The following is a 20,666-nucleotide window of genomic DNA, read 5'->3' as shown; positions in this document are numbered from 1 at the left end:
GCCCACAAGTCACGCCTCCAGACACTCGTGTTTTTCTGGGAAAAATCGGTACAGACTATCTTTCTCTTATGAATATAATAAAACTAAAGACTTTTTGGAGTTACGAAGGATGCAGTACTACTCTATAGGTACTCAAGATTAACAGGATATTGAGTGAAAACGAGCATTTCACCCCCTTTAAACAATTTTTTCTATCAAACCTTTACAATTAATCCAGAACGCGGCAGCAAGATTAATTCTTAATGAGCCAAAAAGAATACATGTCACACCTCTGTTTATCAATTTGCACTGGCTTCCAATAGCTGCTCGCATAAAATTCAAGGCATTGATGTTTGCCTACAAAACTATCACTGGCTCTGCACCCATTTACCTAAATTCATTACTTCAGACTTATGCGCCTCTAGAAGCTTGCATTCTGCAAGTGAACGTCGCTTGATTGTGCCATCCCAAAGAAGCACAGAGTCACTTTTACTGACTTTTAAATGAAATATTCCATCCTGTTGGAATGACCTTCCCAACTCAATCCGAGCAGCTGAGTCCTTAGCCATCTTCAAGAATCGGCTTAAAACACATCTCTTCCATCTTTATTTGACCTTTAACTTTAACACTCACTATTCTAATTATATTCTTTAAAAAAAATCTAACTACCTTTCTAATCTTTTTGTATTCTATTTTCTTTTCATTTATTATGCAATTGTATGTGTGTATGTATGTGTAAAGATCTCTAACACTAGCTTGCTCTATTCTTTTTTATTCTGTTTTTTTTTATTATATTATTTAAAATCCCATGCTACGTGTACTGTGTTAACATAACTGAGACTTGTTATAGCACTTATATATACTTGCTCTTTTTGTTGTTTTTGAAAACGTCTGGTAAATGAATAAATGTAAATGTAAACCATTGCTTATGAGTCCATACGATTGTCCTACATCAAAAATAATATATATAATCTCTGCATATCTCTCTCCTCATTCAGATGAGACAACTTTTTCACTGGAGAAAGAAATATTGTGGATTATATTTTTTTTTACAATAAATTAACAAATGGACTGGAGTGGTATGGATTATTGTGATGTTTTATCAGCTGTTTGGACTCTCATTCCGACGGCATGATGACGACAATGATATATTTCTCCAAATCTGAAGTAACAAACTCCTGACAAGTGAATACATTTTCAACCAGCTTAATTTTGTTGTGAACTACTCCTTGCAAGTTGCACACACTGATAAAAAAAAATGTTAAAAACAAAAACACAAATACTGCTGGTTTATACAACCGTGTCCAAACACGTTCTCGGTAACACTTTAGAATAAGGTTCCATTAGTTAATGTTAGTTAATGAATTAATTAACATGAACAAACAATGAATAGTACATTTATTACTGTAATTATTCATCTTCGTTAATGTTAGTTAATGAAAATACAGTTATTCATTGTTAGTTCATGGTAATTCACAGTGCATTAACTAATGTTAACAAGCACAACTTTTGATTTAAATAATGCATTAGTAAATGTTGAAATTAACATGAACTAAGATTTATAAATGCTGTAGAAGGATTGTTCTTGCTTAGTTCATGTTAACGAAAGTAGTTAACTAACATTTACTAATGGAACCTTATTCTAAAGTGTTACCACGTTCTCTTCTAGTTTTCATTCCTTGATTAACATTGACACAGAAAGGCCAAAACTAAAGCTTCATAACTGCTCTCCTCTATGCAGCTTGAGCACAGAAATGGGAAAGGAAGTTTTGTTTTGAGTTCTGATGTAGTATGGATGAGACAAAAATGGAGAGGTAAAGTGGTAGAAATACAACATCAGCAGAAAAATCACATACAGAACCAAGTTGCAAATTAGTCACAAACAGCTAGAATAACAACACCAATGACTTTAAGTCTAAAGTCAATACATCACATGACTTTTACTCTCCAGACCAGAAACGCAATAGCCAGAGTCTTATAAGGTTAGTCTTATGACCCTCCATCTAAACCCACCAGACCTCGACATGTTCAGAATTATCAAACATTCTTCACGCTACATTTAGTGCTGGAAACATATGAACACTGGCCTTTGAAAATAGCCCGAAATAAGAATGACATTCAACTAGATCATTTACAAAATACAAGGAAACTTACATAAAATCTAATACGCAATATCTAAAATTCCATGAACGCTGAGAAGCTTAAGTTAAATGTTTATTTAGTCTAATGAGCACCATGTCACGTTTTCTTACCTGAACTCGTGTGTGTCTCTGGCTGTGTACGTGAGAGCTGCCACTGGTTTGTTATGGCTCTGATTTCATCTGTGCTGGCATAGTGAAGATGCCTGTAAAGTTACCCTCACTGCAGATGGAGGTTGTGCAAGTTCTGGCCAATGATATGAGTCAGTGTCTGGAGTCAGCATTGGTTTGAAAGGTCTAAGTGTACATAACATTAAATGCAATGTCTCAAAACATCTTTTCATGTATTTTCTCAGCAACCCTCCTGAATAATCATCATTACAAATCGCATAAAAAGAACACAAACATAGTTTAAGAGATTGAAAAGCACAGATAAAAGTTCAGCTACGTCATGTTCAAGATGAAAAGCACATGCAATTTTTGTAGTTAAGCTTGCTTGCCAAAGCCGTAAACATCACCTTATTCTAATTTCTCACCAATTATAGCAATAATAATTATTTTTTATTAAATAAATCTGTTTATATTCCTCCTGACTAGCAACCATATCCGCACGGTTGGCACACCAGATGATTTGAGAAACACGACCTCGACAAACTTTGGAAAGTATTACACACTTTTGTTCACAAGCTTGCTCTTGACCTCAGGACTGGACACAGTGTGTCGACTGTTCTTCAAATCCTTAAACAACACTTTGGAAAATCTTGCAGATCGGGAGCATCTGGACGTGGTTTAAATGGTTGTGGGATGCTAGGGATTCTTAACCCTCTAACTGACCACGAAAAAGAGATCCCATCTTATAACCTGGGATCAAAACAAAACCCCACTGAACAACTATAACGGAGAATCAACCTCAAGAACAAAAACACTTTTTAAGTGTATTATGAGAAATATAAAAAGCACAGGAGAATAAAATGTGTTCTAATGAGGTGCTACATTTTAGAAAATGTTAAATATTTTGGGCCACAATTAATTTCTGTAATAAATGTGTACCTATTTATTATAGCTATTTAATGCATTAAAATAATAGAAAATATTGATATTATAAATGTTTTAACTAAATTAAACATTTAGGGATGGGATTACAAGTCTTTTATTGAATGACTGTTGCACATTTATTGAAATAAATGTAATGTCTACTGATTTATATAACTGTTATTTAATATAATGTTGCTAAAAAAATGCTGTGTGGTATTGAGAAGGTTTTTGAGTATGGAAATGGGTAAAAAACGCTTTCTAAAGGGTTAAACATCATGAGGTTCAACATCATGTGTTTCACATAATGGGCCTCTTTTACTATTTCCACAAACTCTCTGTTCTTGTAATTCTATATATTACTGACCAAGTGACCCTATAGACGCAGGTACACGAGTGTCTTCAGGCAGTTCTCCGGTCTTTCTCACACTCGAGCATAAGCTGGCTTTGTTGTCTGATTCTTCTGGTGTTTTTTCTTATTGTGTCCATATGTTGAAAGTGAACCAAACTGTAGTGTTTATTTAACATAGTCAGGGGTTTTCCTGATGCTATAGTTATAGAAGGGATGAAGATGTTTTTACATCTGTTCTTCCGTTCCTCTGCTCACTCCTCTAGAGTCTCCGCTGGATATTTCGGATGTTTTCCCACTTGTGGAGTCCGCAGTATTTCAGTTCTTCCTCCACACGCTGGCTTTCCTCACTTCTGAACTCTGAGGTGCTCTGTAGTCTTCGCTCTGTCACGTATGTTTTCATGACCCCCAGCTAATGTCACAGTGAGTGATGGGAATCAAACAGCAGGTAGCCCTCCATGTGTGGGGACTTCTCTGTAAACTGCGTTATACCATAAAGCTAATTTTATCTTGTGAAGGAAGTGTATTTGTCAGCTTTCAGGGCCTTAAATAACCACAAACACTACATCAGGTCTGAGTGAGAACCAGCATCAGTGAGATGTTCTGAATGTGATTGATTGATAGATGGATGGATGGATGGATGGATGGATAGATGGATGGATGGATGGATGGATGGATGGATAGATGGATGATAGATAGATGGATAGATAGATAGATAGATAGATAGATAGATAGATAGATAGATAGATAGATAGATAGATAGATAGATAGATAGATAGATAGATAGATAGATAGATAGATAGATAGATCGATCGATCGATCGATCGATGGATGGATGGATGGATGGATGATAGATAGATAGATAGATAGATAGATAGATAGATAGATAGATAGATAGATGGATGGATGGATGGATGGATGGATGGATGATTGATAGATGGATGGATGGATGGATGGATGGATGGATGGATGATAGATAGATAGATAGATAGATAGATAGATAGATGGATGGATGATGGATAGATAGATAGATAGATAGATAGATAGATAGATAGATAGATAGATAGATAGATAGATAGATGGATGGATGGATGGATGGATGGATGGATGGATGATAGATGGATGGATGGATGGATGGATGGATGGATGGATGGATGGATGGATGGATGGATGGATAGATAGATAGATAGATAGATAGATAGATAGATAGATAGATAGATAGATAGATAGATAGATGGATGGATGGATAGATAGATGGATGGATGGATGGATGGATGGATGGATAGACGGATGGATGGATAGACGGATGGATGGATGGATGGATGGATGGATGGATGGATGGATGGATGGATGGATTGATGGATGGATAGATGGATGGATGGATATATGGATGGATGGATGGATGGATAGATGGATGGAAGGAGAGATTTGACTGAAATCTGAGCGTTGAACTTTCCAACAGCAAACTTTCAGATATGAAGCTTTCTCTCCTCTGTTTATTTGAACCTCATTTTTCCACATGCCTGGTTTATCCATCAAAACATATCTGAGTTTATTATCCTACAGAGAGTGAAATGTGAATTACATTACCATCATTCATCAAATATTTGCAGGGTTTAACCTCAGGCCTGTTCCTCGAGCTGATTAATTCCTCTCAGCCATGGGGTCTCCTGGCTCGGGCCCATGGAGGACACGGGTCAACACTCACACAACAAAGTGCACTGGGTGGAGCGGGGTAACTGTGAGGTCAGGAGAGGTTAAGAATGTCTGGCTAATTTGTTTAACTTATTGCCAATGGCCTGTCATTCCTTTTGAGGCTGGAAGATTATTGTGTGTTACACGTCGTAACCTCTGGGGCGTAGGCAGAATTTATGTTTGGGTGGGTCTCTGAAAATATGGGTGGGAAAATGTAATGGTAAAGAATGTAATTTATATCGTACTAGATGGGACCGGTTTCTAAACACACTGGTTTGAATCACTGCAACAGAGCTACAGCAAACAATGCACACAGCTGATTGACAATTTAATATCAGTATTAGCACACAACCAAAACCGCAATAATGCATGAAAAAATAAAATGAAAATGACAATGTGCAGTATATTCTAAGGATTTTGTGAGTGCAGAATACAGAACTGCTTGTCTGTGAGAAGTTGGCTACGTTCAGAACTGACAGGAGGGAACAGATTGTGCACAGTTTAGGAGTAGCACACATTTAAGACACCCATCTGGGGCATCCAAGGTCACGTTCTCTAGCACCAGTCAACCTTGCTATGCTAATATCAGTGTCGTTGCTTTGCATTTGAATACGCTGATTTTGAGCTTCTTGGACTGCACTTAACGACATATTAATGGGACTTTAAAGATGAATCTGCATGATATATACATTTACATTTATGCAGATGCTTTTACCCGAAGCGACTTACAGTGCATTCAGGCTACACATTTTTTTTTTTTTTTTACCATGATATGATATGTTTGGATTTCTTTTTGATTTCCTCACAAGATCGCCTGTGGAGGTTTGATCTGAAATAGCATGTGGGCTGCGTACAAATTTCTCAAAACTCAGCTGTCAAGTGTACTTGTTGGGTCAGTTAATTTCTTCAAAAGTTGACAGAACACTACTGTTACTTATTGTGAATCTTTATGTAATTTATACATTAATAATTAAGTGAATAATTAAATATAAGTATTAGTAATTTATACTGAATTTATATTGAAATAATTTATATTTCTAATTTATAATGAAACAAATGGATTAAAGGAATTAATAATTAATTTTTTATAATAAAGAATAATATTATTTTTTATTCATTCATATATGTCATTTTGTATTTAAAAAATATTGTATGAATATATTTGGAAATGCAACTATAAATTCTAATATTATAAATAGAATAAATAGTATGACAAATTAAATGATACTATAATTTAATTCATAATATTGAATGCAATAATACAAATTAAAATAGTTAAACATAATTCAATAATTTTAATATAATTATATTTTTATTTTTTTATACTGTACATTATAATTATATATATACATATGTGTGTGTGTGTGTGTGTGTGTGTGTGTATATGTGTGGTTTTAATTATTTATTTAGAAACATTAAAAAACATATCCATAATTTAAAATAAATTAAAATGAATTAATAATTAATCAAATATGTAATTAATATTTTATATGAATATGTTCATAAATTTATTTTTAAGATATATAAAAATATATAAAATAAAATTATTTAAAAATAATTAATTTAAATATAATTATATTTTCAATAATAAACTAGATTATATATGTATAGTATACCCATATTTTATATGCATGATGTTTATAAATAATATTGTAAATTAAATACATAGTTGAAATCAGAAGAGAGCGAGAAAGAAATAATATTTAAATTATGGATTTTTTTTATCGTTTCAATCAAAGGAATATGTAACTCTAAAATGCTAGGCAGTACACACTGTGCACTCACGCACGCAGTACTCTAGCAGTTCATTCCCGTGATGTGACGCAGTGAGTCTGAACGCCTGCTGCATTCCGCTGGATTACTCTGTCAGCTCTCATTATTGACGAACGAGTGTTGCAGATGTACTTACTTACATTCATAAACTTGGCCAGTGGTTTTTGGCGTTTCCCGAAGCGTTCTCCTGCGTGTCCTGCATGTCATTGGTCAGAGTTTGCAGAATGTTTTCTGTGAGAGTCTTTCACCGCGGTCACAGCTCTGGACTCATTCATAGTGAATGTAATTCGTGCTCGTTACGCAGCGTCAAGTTGTTTTAAATTCCTCTGAATCAATGGCTCTCAGTCGGTAGATTTCAGCTGTTTAAGCGACCCGTGCTTACACCGTTATCCTTTTGGGATAAAATCGTCAGAGCCACGTCATTAGCCTACAAGTGACACTTTTTTGGGGCCCTTAAAGAGACAAATGTAATATATTACATAATCTCTAACAAACTGTGTGTCATTGCCGAGGCTTTGAATGGACTTCAGAATGACGGATGGTCAAGCCAATCAAAATGGTTTTGTGGGAAAGCAAAAAAATTAAAGTAAAAATCATATATATATATATATATATATATATATATATATATATATATATATATATATATATATATATATATATATATATATATAAATTCCGTGGCAAATAGTAAATGCTAGAGCTGTCAATCTAAGAGAGATCAATCCAAGCGCGCTCCCGCTATGAAACAGTCCGTGATTGGTCATCGTCTCTGCCCGCTAAACGCATACATCATACCTCAGATTCCTATTGGTTGAACGTACCGGTGTCAGGTCCCGGATATACTTTATCTTTAGCAAAGCAGCATGTGAAGTCACCTTTCTTTTACTGTCTATGGAAATCACTCTGTATGCATTTTCTCAAGAACTATGCATTGTGATATGTTGTGTTTGAGCTCGTTTAAATCAAGAACAGTTGCTCTATATAAATATAGGTGATTCACTCTAGTTTACAAATGTTTGTTGAAGGTACAAACCAAATTGGGTATCAAAAGCCGTATGCTGTTTACATGTACTTGGTATTGTTTGGAGTGTATACATGAAACAAATATGCTGGTTTCATGCTGCTAGCTACCTTTTCAATGATATATGATACAAGACGTTAAGCCTGTGTATGATACTTAATGGATCACACTTAATAGTAAAGTCAAATTTTTTCATTGTCATATGTTTTTGGCTCATATGTTTGACCTTTGTATCTTTCAGCCAATTATATATGATTAACATAATTTAAAAGGAAACATTTACATTTAAATTAATTATTGAAACATATTATACAAATAATATACGTTATGTTTTCCACTGTTTGAAATTGTGTTTTATACATTCTTGTTATTATTTTCATAAAATGTATTCATCAATATATAAAATAATATACATTAACAAAATATTAAGATATATATTAAGTATGAAATGTACATTTATTAAAACAGACATGTTTTTTTTATTCATTGTACATAAATGTGTTTCCGTGCTGTGATTGAGAAATCATTTTTAAACACCTTTTTTTTTTGCAGTTCACACAGTATAATGTACAAATGTAAATAATTATAATAATAATAATAATGTAGAAATGTTCCATTCAGATAACCTCATGAAATTGATTCGCTAAATATGGCTTGACCTTATAAGCCTGTCCATCATGCATAAATGTATTCCTTAACAACAATAACATATAGTAAACATTTTAGGTGCCCTATCTAACATAATAACACATTTTTATACATTTTGTATAAACTAGAGCTTTCTAAAACTTTTTCAACCAAAACAAAAATGTGTTTCTGGTCACTGGTAAATCTAAATACATCCTTTATATTCTCAGGGCTTGTTCTCAGATGTTTGTGGGTGGGTGTATGTACACAAAGGAATTATGAAACTGAAGTAATCAGAGCCAAAGACAATGGCAACTGGACTGCATCTGTGTAATAAATGAACAAGCACTTATTGTCTTTCAGTTTCATCTTGACATATGGCAAACTTCTCTGGCAGGGGTTTCCAGCTGCTGTATCCTGTGAGTCTGTTGGTTCAGAGGCATAAAAAGGTATGAGTAGTTAAGACAGTTTCTTAATTACATTTACAGATTGAGTTTTCTTCCTCCTCAACTCAACAACAATAACACTGAGCTCAGGAATTTCAGTATTTGTCGTATAATGTGCCAACCAAATTTGGATGTGATATTGTGATATTGTTCACTCCCAAGCCTTTGATCTTTGAACCATGATGTATGACCCATATAGATTCATAATTCCTTTAAATAATCAGCCTGACTTTGCAGGAGATTAAACCTTTCTCCCCCTCGTGGGTCCCAGAGCCACAGAATGTCAAATCTCCTCTAAAGCCAATGGCCCCTAGCAAGAATTAGACCACCTGCAGGCTCTGTATTGGATTGTAACATGTTCACAAAACCTTTTAAATAAAGCAAGAATAAGATCTGCAACAAAATGTTCCTCCTTAAATCAGTTCAGATGCAAGCAACTGATAGATTAACCATTTTAGATCCATTTATTGAGTTGCAAAAATGATAATTTTTGTTAAAAGTGTTTTAATAACATATAAAAAGTTTTTTTTTTATTTGCAATAAAATGCAGATGTGTGATGAATGTGCAAACCTCTATTTGTTGAAGAGCGAGTCTGTAATCTGTGTTTAATTCTCAAGTGTATAAGTTATGAGGACAAATCAACATTAGTTTGTTTACATGTTTTCATAAGTAAATAAATAAAGTAGTCTTTGTTAAGTTGGAGATGTTTATTCTGGCCTAGTGCTCTCTGATGGAAATCTGCAGTGTCTGGATTATTGTGCATATGCCTTAACATTGAAAAAAAACAGAAAACAATGTAATTGTGTAACAAATCACTCATGAGAAAACTATAAAGACGTCCATGATAGAAACACTTTTGCCATTCTGTTTGTCATTGTGCATATTCCTGTTCTTTGACCTCGAAAATAAAACATGTAACTGATTTATCTTCCTGTGTAAACTTTTGTACACATTCTATACTTTAGCTATACTGCCATCTATTGGTTTCCTGTGATAGTGTCTCTGGATAATGTGCATTTTTGCTTTGTTTTAAATGGGAATTTATTCTAATACATTTTTATTATGAAATATTGTTAATAATTAGGCTACATCTTTTTATAAACAGTAGATGGCCTTGGTTTAAAAAAAATCGATCAGTATATTGTTTATATAATATGCATTCACTTAAAAATAATAGAAATAGATTTTCTAACTTTTAATAAATATGTTTGACAATATTACCATCTACAGGTTTCAGGTTTTACTATCTTTTGGTTGTGCATTTTGTCTTGATTTTACACCTTTTGGAATTTATTCTAGTATTCCTACATTATAAACAAATACTTTTTAATGAGGTTATTTTGCAAATATGAGACTTTCAGATTTTAAAATGTTATATTAATAAATTGTTATTATATAATATACCTAAAAATGTACATAAAAATATAATAAATAAAATAAAATGTATGATGTTTACCTTAAAATAACACAGAAAATACCCTATTCTTTAAAATCTATTGTTTATATCAAAAGCGTTTACATTACCATACTGTAAATTACAAAAATAATAATCATTAAAGTATTTTATATTTGATAAAAAAAAAACCTCTATGGGTATGTTTCTGAAATAAATACATATTTAATTTAATTTAATTTAAAATGAATGTTGTGGTTCATAGATGTCAACTGTAGGAAGCAATAAAGTTGGTTGGAAGCCTGTTTATATGGTAAATGCCTTTATTTGCCTTCAAGTGCTGACTTTAAATACAGCACTAGAGTGGCGATGGCTGTGGTTTGGTTGTTCAGGACAATCACAAGAGGGTCAATATGCAGATGTACAGCTATTCACAGGACTGTTTAGAGCACATTACCACATGCTCAACGAGCCTTTCATAAATCCCAGACTGTGATGGTCACTAAAATACTGTCTGTGGAGGAGATCTTCAACAAGACTATCTGAAGAAGAAGGAACTGCAGTATAACACATGCTTGCAGTCCTTCAACGCTGGAGGATGAGGAGGTGAAAATGAAAAGAACTAACCTCTCTGTGCTTGGGCCTTCGGTCCAGAAGATCATAGACCTAGAGGAGAAACAGATGGACTTGGAGGACACGCTGGAGACTCGTTGAAAGGTAGTTAAGTGGGAAAGGTGTGCTGGAAATGAAAAGCTTTGAAGGATTGTGTTGCATTTGCATCTGTATCTCATTTCAGACAATGACCCAGAATTACTTGAGCTTGCAGAGTCAGAGAAGGAAGATTGTCGCAGACGTTCAAGAACTCAAACCAAAGGTGAGGCGTGAAATGCTCTCGTTAACATTTCAGACAGCCTTATTAAATAAATTACCCTTTTTTATTGTCATACAGACCTGGAATAAAATCAATAACATGTTTACACTTACAGATTTTATGGCTGAATTTCACGCATACGCGTCACATTTTTATTTAAATTATTATTATTATTATTATTTTAAGAAAATTTAAGCCGTTTTAAGGATCATAATTTTTTTTATGAATGTATTATTTATTTCTATTTTAATATATTTATTATTTCTATTTATTATTATTATTATCATTAAGTAAATTAGCATGAAGTAAAACTATATATAGAACAAATATTTTATACTAATAATAAAGTTTTTAGGATGTTGATTAGTTGATAAGTATAATATATGATAAATTATCAAGTAAAATATTAAGTTAATGTACATGAACTGGAAACGAATATATACAATTAATATAAAATATAAAATTCTATGTGTAATACTGTTGTGTGTTATTATTGTGTGTGTGTGCGCACATATACTTATATACACACAGTTATTATTTATTATTATTTATTTATTATAAAAATCCATACATTGTTACAAATTATCACCTACATGTGTACAGATTTCAAAAACAATTATAACATAATATCATATTTAATAATAGTAATTTAATTAGCATAACTGTATTGATATTATATATATATATATATATATATATATATATATATATATATATATATATATATAGGAGATACCAGGCTCAAAAACTATACTTGTGTTAATTAATTCACTGTTATTTATTATTAATTTAGTATGAAGTCAATATTTACCCAAGTTTACTTTCTGAATTAACTTTCCTGTTAATGATTCATCAGTGCACATTATTTTTTGAATAACATGCACTGATGAATCATTCACAGGAAAGTAAATAAAATAAAAATCTTTAGTCTTTTAGCAAAATCTTGCTCTTCGTGATCCAGTAAATTTCCACCCTTCATTTAGTGTAGGCTATTTAAATATCCTGTTTTACCTGGAAATGTGTTGGATTGGGTTTTGAACATCAATTCACATTGATTTTAGTTTTATTGATTTACAGCACAAGTCTAATATCAGAGTAAATATAAACTGCCGTTTTCTTCTCTTGTAATAGATTGGCACCAAAGGCAGATCAGAGAGAATCAGGACTTATAACTTCTCTCAGGGCCTGATCACAGGATCAGAAAAATAATTCATGTGCGTGGATTTTTTTCAAGGAGAGGAACTGCTAGAGGAGATAATTGTGTTCCTGCAACAGTTTTCTGAACAGGAATTGCTTATTGACATTCTTGAAGATGAGGATCAGAATCAGTAGTTGTTTGCTGGCAATAAAGACATGCATTAAAGTTTGATTTAGTGTGTGAGACTGAATTGTAAGCACAGCTCCCTACAGTATCCCTCTGAAGGGTTTCACTCTTTGCTTTCACTTTTACACACTAGTGTGAAATGCTTTTGGTGGGCTGTTCGTTTTGTTTTCAGCTAGTTTGACTTTCTCAACAGTTTGAGATTTTGAAAATCATTATGTAGCGTTTTAACTCGTAAAGAGCAACGTCGTTTGCCTAAAATTTTAATATTTAGAGCTGAACATAAATACCTTTTTCACTATTTCTTAGACCTGGATATCACATGATTCCCCGATATTACCGGTATTTTAAATCACAGTTTTTTTTTAACCCTCAGGCACGAACACTTTTAAAATCAATCTTTATCAAGGTTTTTTTTTTTTTAAATAGTTTTTTTCCCCCGAAGCTCTCGTTTCATTGGGTGGCGCTCTTTATGCACGATGACGTTTCGGTGGTATATACGTCATGACATCGCTTGAGACGTCCGCCCAGCGCTTTCATTGGCTGCCGCTCGTTTAAAGGTATTCTCCTGCGCTCTGATTGGCTAGAAGCTTTGGTCGCCAAATTTCAAATGGTTTCAAGTGGCGCTTTTTCACTGAACCCACTAAACCATTGTGTTGCCGCTTAAATGCTTGGTCTGATACTGCATCCGAGACCAGGACACGTCTCTAACCACTTATGAGGAATACATAAAAGTGCTTTCTTATTTTAGAGGTAAGACAATATTGGTTTAATGTTGTATTTTTTTACATTCAAGAGTTTTAAAGAGTATTTTAGATAATAAATATAAGTCGTCCGGCCATGTTCGCGCTTCCCTCTATCTGATCGTCTCAGATTTGGGTTTAATATAACGTTAGCATTTTTTGTTTATTCAGTATTTACATCCTGGAAAGCATTCCAAGAAACTAAATGGGCAATTTTAGTACAAGGACATAGATTTTAAGCTTTATTTTTAAGCTAGTATGTGGTGCGTCACAACGTAAGCCACGTCAGGAATGCACGCACTTGGGCGCGCAAAATGCAAAACACAAATAAATCAAACATAAACAAATGCATCAGCTGGCTAACACTTAAACACATTGAACATTAGGTAATAACAAATATGTTTTGTGGCATGCATTATCGGTGTGTTTTAACAATGGAGTTCTTCTGCTTAAAACGAGAAGTTGGTGTGAGCCTAAAACAGTGGATGGATCAACTCGGATTTTGTGTATTTAAGTTATGTAATTCTTTATAATAATGCGCGTTATTATACACGTTAAAGATCAAGAGCCAGCACTTTGTTAATGCATTTGCAGTTTTATCCTCATGTACTGTTAGTAACTTGCATATCATAAATAGTAGTCTGGCCTATGTGGATTTAAGCTGTGCTCATGTTACTATTGATCTATAACCTGGATCAATAATTTGTGCAAGCATTAATGTGTCATATTTCTCTTTTCTTCTAGTTTGCTGTGTCTGGATCAGCCTCAACATGAAGTGCCCCAGCTACAGTGATGATTCAACAGTTTTATGCCACATGGAGAAAGCCGAAACAGACCTCGGTGAGGTGAAGGGCCACAGGGTTTCACCACGGAAATCCCCCCCAGCACCCAACATCTCCACTCCTGTGGAGACCAGAAGCAAAGGCCCCCACAATAAAGAAAACCACCAGAATAAGCGGCATTCTCTAGACGTGGCATCAGATGACGAGGTGATTCTCAGCAGTAACGTTAGTGGCCTAAACGAGGACAGCGGCTACCTTTCCCTCCAAAACAGCCGAGTGGATCACGGAGACGTTGATGGAGCGGACTCTCTGGAGAGGAGTGAAGAGAAATGCATGTCCTCTCAGTCTTTGGTCGTGGAGGGTCATTCTGTGCCATGTCTGCCCATGTTGAAGTTTCAGGAGGAGGTGTGCAAAGAGCTGGCTCAAAGCTTTAAAAAGAGTAAAAGCTACGACTGGACTGTCGTTGATAAGGTTGCTGAGAATTACGGACTGCATAATGTGATCGGAGGGAAGATGGGACGCCCGTTTGTGGACATCCTTTACAACCTGTTGAGGAAAGACATGAGGCATATCCTTTCTAGGATACTGGGCCTGTTGGGAGATTGCGACTTGGTCAGGTAACATCCGGTTTAGATTTGATATTTCTTGATCTGAATCTCACTCTTGTGGGAATCGGAATGACTTATTGTTTTTTGGTCTTTTGCAGCTGTAGAAAAGTGAGCCGGACGTGGCGCAAAATCATTTGTGAAGACCGGGTGGCCCTTCGGCGCTGCAGAGAAGCAGAAAGAGCGTTAAGGGTAAGAGACTGGAGCAATTCATCTGTGTGCAACCTTTAAAGGGTCACGCCACACAAAACAAGGACAATTCTGTCATACACTCACTCTCATGTCATTCCAAACCCAGAAGACGTTCTTGTGTAGAACACCAAAGAAGATATTCTGAAGAATGTTTGTAACCAGTGTAATTGTTTTAAATGCAATGGAAACGGAAACTTTTTGATTCCGAACCGTCTACAAAATTCCGTCTTTAATGTTCAACAGAAGAAATTAGGTCTCGTGGGTTTGGAACAACATGAGGGAGAGGGAATTTTCTGGAACCTGGAAATATTGAGGAATTTCATGTAGACAGGGTTTCTGTGGGCCTTAATTCATTATCAGACCACCTGTCAACAAAAGAAGGCCTTAATGGTATAAATCTGACCCATATTCCTAAAGTCGTGAATTAAATGCTGCATACGCTGCGAAAAAATCAATAACTTCAGTATTCTTGTCTTCGAATTTCGAATCTCTAAACATCCTTAAATCATTTGGAGATAGAGAAAATAAAATAACAGGTTTCTCTCTCTCTTTTTTATTTTTATTGAATAAGTAAGTTTATATTTGAAACCAGAACCATGTTTGTCAATGGGGTGTGAAAACTTTAGATTTTCCTTTTCCAGACTTCATTTGCATACATTGGTTCTTGTTTTAGAATAATAAGAATAAAGTATTTAATTTTTTCTCCCAAATACACGAGTTGGTGATCTTTCACAAACTCTTTTCAGACTTGTGAAGTGTTGCTAATGCAATGCAGTGTGTGCTTCCTGGACATTTAAACAAGATTACCTCGGTCTTAAATGAATGTTCATAAACCCTGGTAGAAAAGCCTGCTTATCTGTAGTTCAAAAGAGAAGGGAACCTTACAATTGTTGACTGATGATATTTTCTAGTTCTAATAGCGTTTGTCCCTTTCTTCCAGGACTCGGGTCGCTCCGCGGGCTCATTATCACGAGACGTCACCTTGAGCAGGGTGGTGTTCTCCTGCATGCAGACCGTCGCCTCTACACCCGTTCACAAGGCCGTTAAGAAGCCGGGCGGAGCACGAAACACATCCAAGTCAAGTCGCTTCCAGCAGTTTCATGAGGTAAAGCAGAAATCTCCCAGGAGCAGCAGATTGTGTCTGTATTTACTGATACAAACATAACTGTAGTTCTAGATGCCTGTGGTTTGCAGCTGATTTTAATGGTGGTGTTGTCTTCTAGGTGGCCCAGTCGCTCAAACAGGATGAATCTCTACGACCGTGCATCCTCTGTGGCTTTGCAGCACGGTACGACGCAGCCATGAAGAAAGCTGTGTGCTCGCGCAGCGGCTGTGCTTTTGAGTTCTGCACACTGTGTCAATCAGCGTTTCACAGCTCTGCGCCGTGCCGAAATACACTGCAGAGCTTCTCCACCTCACAGAAAACACTCCTCGCCGGCTCGGCTCGAAGCAAACGCAACATCCGCCGCCTCTGAGCACCACACATCGATGTTACAACAACTACCTTTTATCGTTTTGAAGAAAGACTTTTAAAAGAAAAAATGTGAATGTTTTATCATCTTCCTGAATGTGAAGTGAATTTGGCCACATTTGTGGCCGCTGCACAAAGTGAAAAACTACAATCTTCTACGCAAAAAAAAAAGAGACTTAAGGAGGTTAAACAGCCTCTTCAGTATTGTAAATGTTGTTTTATAAGATTTTATAAATGTTTTATTGATGAAATGATCAATTCCTGTCTGTCTTCTCACAGAATTTGTACATATTTAAATGGTTGAATAAAGCCTTGTATATTTTTAAACTTTGCTGTTTTTATTGAATGGTAATATCATGGTTTGATTTTGTCGGATGTTTGTGTTAAAGGCGTCTATATATTTCTACAGAACTGTCACATGACTAAACTTCGCAATTGGTCTCCAGCTAGCGTCTTGGAGAACGTTATTTGCAAGATCTCATTTTGTTCAAAATTGTGTAAGAAGTCTCATCACAGTGATTAGAAAGTAATTTTTTATTTTGTCAGGTTAAGCACGTTGCATTGTGGGATGTGGGCTGCACATTTCAGATAGTATAGCAGGTTACACAATATTATTCAAAAGATGTAAAAACAGTAATATAGTGAAATATAATTTAAATGCATTTCAAAATGTCATTTCTGTGATGAGAAAGCATCATTACTCAGTCTTCAGTGTCACATGACCCTTCAGAAATCATTCTTATATACTGATTGGCTGCTCAAGAAATACTTTCTATTATAAATGTTGAAAACCATTGTGCTGATTAAGATTTATGAGGAAACATTGTGTTTTGATGGATAGAAAGTTCAAAAGAACGTAATTTTGTTTTTGTGACTTGATCAATTGAATGCATCCTCTCAGCCTTCATTTCTTACGGATCCAAACTTTTGAACGGTAGTATTCATAGATGAGTTTAATAGGCATTGTGACATTTCTTCATAACCTTTTTTTCTGATCTGATGAAGACACAAAATGGAGACCAGACTGTTCTCAAGCTGTTTTAGTTTGTTGGCTAGATGGCACCAGAGAGCTTCTCTGTTGACACCCTTCTGCTCCTGTGCTCTTTTATCTACAATGTATTTTAATTTGTGTAAAATCAACTTTAAGCCAGGTTTTTGTTATGTATTTGAGTACTTTGCAGTTTCTGAAATCTGGTGGATCTACAGCAGATGAAGATCTGAGGAGGTTTGGGACGGTTTAGCAATCTTTCACTGTCTGATGAGTTTCACAGAGAGAAAACAGAGCTGAACACTGAACACAATTACCTCAAATACTTGCTGGAATCTGAATTAGCGTCTCCCCAGAGAAAACATCTCATTTATTGCAGAACATATAAATAATGAGCACACTTTTCTCATTTCCATTATGTCTGGTCTCGTAACAATGTCTGTTTTCTGAGTCCAAAACTAATCTTGGACTTTCTTTTCCCTGAAAATCTTGGTCATGATTTGAAATGCAATCTTGCTGCGTCCTAACATCTTATCATTTGATCAATTTAACAAATTAAAACCATAAAATCCATTAAATGCGATTGAATGCTGTGAAATTTGAATATTGTGCTTTTGAGAGAATATGAACCAAATTGTTGGATAGTAAAAAATATTTTATTTGATTAAAAGATGACAAATATGGATTAAACGGCATGCATGAAGAAAAAATACCAATTAACCTAAAGGTATAATTGATTTTTGGATTTCCTTCCACACGACTGAAATGAAAACTTGGATGATAGTAGATGTGTAATGTTTACTCTAATCTATGAAAATCAGAAGCATGCCTTTGCAAAAAGTAGTGGTGAGAATTATTAAAACTAATAATCTTTAAATAATTTAATTAAAATTTTAGTTAGTTATAAATAAATATTTAAAATAAACATTAACTGAAATTATATATATATATATATATATATATATATATATATATATATATATATATATATATATATATATATATATATATATATATATATATATTTATTTTAATAATGTAACTTAGAAAACTACTTTTTTGTAACTGTTAGATGCCAAGGAAACATTTCTCATTTTCATTTAGTTTAACTTAATCATTCTAAAATAAATAAAAACTAAAGTAACATTTTAAATAAAAAATATATTAAAATGTAAAAAAATAAAATTAGCTAAAACTAACTAAAATAAAAACAGAAAATATAAAAATTAAAACTAATTCCAAATTATAATACAAATTATCAAAATAGTCAAATGGTAATACTTAAGTACTTTTAAATATGGTTATAATGGTACTTCTACAATATAGTGCTTTTTTATAGTGTAAGAATTAAAAACTTTATGTGAAATAGGGTTAAATTAAAATACAGATTTTAAAAACTCATAGAAGCTGCAAAGGCAAAGCATTAAAGTTTTTGAACATTTAAAACAGGTTTGTTTTATTGATGCTTTCTATGCATGCAACCAATTCGTAACCATAAATAAAGGCACTTTTTCTATTAAAATATCCTTTCCTATCTTTTGCAGCTTTACTTTAATGCTTTTCTGATTTACTCTTCAAATCCACTATGGCGCCATTGCTAATATCCTTCATGATAAATGGCTTGTTTTTCCCTCATTTGTATGTCGCTGTGGATAAAAGCATCTGCTAAATGAATAAATGCAAATGTAAATCTTAAAAAAGAAACCGGACAAGACAGGTCCTCTTTGTCTTTTCCTTCTAAAGCAGAAAAATAAGTGTGTAGTTGATGATGCTGTCACTGTCTCAGAGACGAGCGGCCTTTTCCCATCAGCCCCTTCAGGAGCGAAGGCTGAATGTGGCTCAGAGGAAAATGTGAGTTTCTTCATCAGAACAGATTTGGATGAAATGTAACATCACAACACTTGCTCATCAATGGATGCTCTGCAGTGAATGGGTGCCGTCAGGATGAGAGTCCAAACAGCTGATAAAAACATCACAATAATCCACACATGACTCCAGTCCATCAGTTAATGTCTCATGAAGTGAAAAGATGAGTGTTTGTGAGACACCACTTTTAGATTTTTTAGCTTTATTACTGATTATAGACTTGCATTTTGGCCAGACTCCATGGTTTAAATTGAAAATGGCGTAATGGATTTGTTATTTACAAACATTTAGCTTTTCACTTCATTAGATGTTAGTTCTAATGTCAGCAAACTTCATTTTAGGGTAAAATATATTCCTTTAAATTACACCTCAGCATTTCCTATTACATTTTTTCTTTATCTGTAAAAATATACACATATAATATTTCCTGCTGCATGCAGGAGGACAAAATATAAACCTGCAGGTGCAATAGTAAAAGAAAGATTTGGAGTGAATTAGGACTGGGATGATTAAAGCAGGGTGGTGTCGCTGAGAAATATTCCATCATTAAGATCTTCCTGACAGTTTAATTAATCTCAGAGTTGACCTTTCTAGATGAAAAAAACTCTAAAACCTGCTTATTATTGTATTTCCATTTGATTTATTAAACCACGCCCTGTACAAATGAAGCTCCAAATCAGCAGAGAATACAGAGAGCAAAACAGGTGTTTACACTGAAACACACACACACAAAACATATCACATATTATGAGTCATTCTGCTTGGGAATACAAATCACATTTTTCTGTTGGATGCTATCTGCTGTGATTAACCTTTCAGACTAGATGCAAACCGCTCTGAGTGTGCGTGTGGGTGATATTTTAACATTATTTTAGTCACATCTGGGTTTAAATTTGAGTTAAGGGCATGTGGGTTTCCTGGAAAGATGTGAAGTAGGTTACTGGCACTAAAGGAGTGTGTTATTATGAAATCTGTCTTATAAAACAGATAGATCTGACTCACTAAATGCTGATAAATGCACACTTGTGATTGTACATTATATATATATATTCATGTTTTGTAACCATAAAAATTGTACTGTTAGGCTAATTTCCCACACTCAGAAAAAAAAAAAAAAAACACATTTGAACCTGAATTTAGGATTTATGCATTTGCATATATTCCTATCCATTTGCATTAATTTGGGTTACACTATTTTAACATAAACTTGATGTGATGCATTTTTGTCAGTCAAACATAAATGAAACGGGTAAGATTTCTGTCCTCAGAAAAAAAAAAACATGGCGTAGTATATTATTAACTATTTGCATGTATTTAATTTTATTTAAATATTAATATTTTAAAAATGCATTCATTCAAATTGCTTAGAA

At 34.1% G+C, this 20,666-nt stretch overlaps 2 protein-coding genes across 3 annotated transcripts in view; one reads left to right on the top strand and one right to left on the bottom strand.

The window, feature by feature from the left end:
• The window catches only part of LOC113056679 (equilibrative nucleoside transporter 1-like), a 33,788-nt gene extending 26,417 nt beyond the window's left edge, over window positions 1–7,371 (bottom strand). Inside the window, exons 1-2 of one of the 2 annotated variants that reach the window (XM_026223477.1) lie at window positions 7,107–7,371; window positions 2,232–2,388 (exon numbers count right to left, since the gene is read on the bottom strand). The gene's annotated coding sequence lies outside the window, so the exon portion shown is untranslated. The remainder of the gene's footprint in view (window positions 1–2,231; window positions 2,389–7,106) is intronic. The other variant, XM_026223478.1, reaches the window with a different exon arrangement.
• A 5,862-nt stretch (window positions 7,372–13,233) lies between these two features.
• Window positions 13,234–16,769, top strand: LOC113056678 (F-box only protein 5-like). Its single transcript, XM_026223474.1, has 5 exons — window positions 13,234–13,402; window positions 14,137–14,791; window positions 14,881–14,971; window positions 15,912–16,076; window positions 16,195–16,769. The coding sequence occupies exons 2-5, from the start codon at window positions 14,163–14,165 to the stop codon at window positions 16,444–16,446; spliced, it is 1,137 nt and encodes a 378-aa protein (XP_026079259.1). The 5' UTR covers window positions 13,234–13,402; window positions 14,137–14,162; the 3' UTR covers window positions 16,447–16,769.
• Window positions 16,770–20,666: the final 3,897 nt, after the last annotated feature.

The sequence above is a fragment of the Carassius auratus genome, chromosome 38 (genome assembly GCF_003368295.1).
Source record: "Carassius auratus strain Wakin chromosome 38, ASM336829v1, whole genome shotgun sequence".
NCBI lineage: Eukaryota > Metazoa > Chordata > Actinopteri > Cypriniformes > Cyprinidae > Carassius > Carassius auratus.
Note: the sequence above shows the minus strand (reverse complement) of the source record. Positions and strands in the feature narration are given on the sequence as shown.

What these genes read in the sequence shown, in the direction of transcription:
- LOC113056678 (XM_026223474.1), top strand. Translation starts at nt 14,163, where the DNA reads ATGAAGTGCCCCAGCTACAGTGATGATTCAACAGTTTTATGCCACATG. An exon ending in GGAGATTGCGACTTGGTCAG is followed by an intron (nt 14,792 to 14,880) that starts GTAACATCCGGT and finishes GGTCTTTTGCAG; the next exon opens with CTGTAGAAAAGTGAGCCGGA. An exon ending in AAGCAGAAAGAGCGTTAAGG is followed by an intron (nt 14,972 to 15,911) that starts GTAAGAGACTGG and finishes CCTTTCTTCCAG; the next exon opens with GACTCGGGTCGCTCCGCGGG.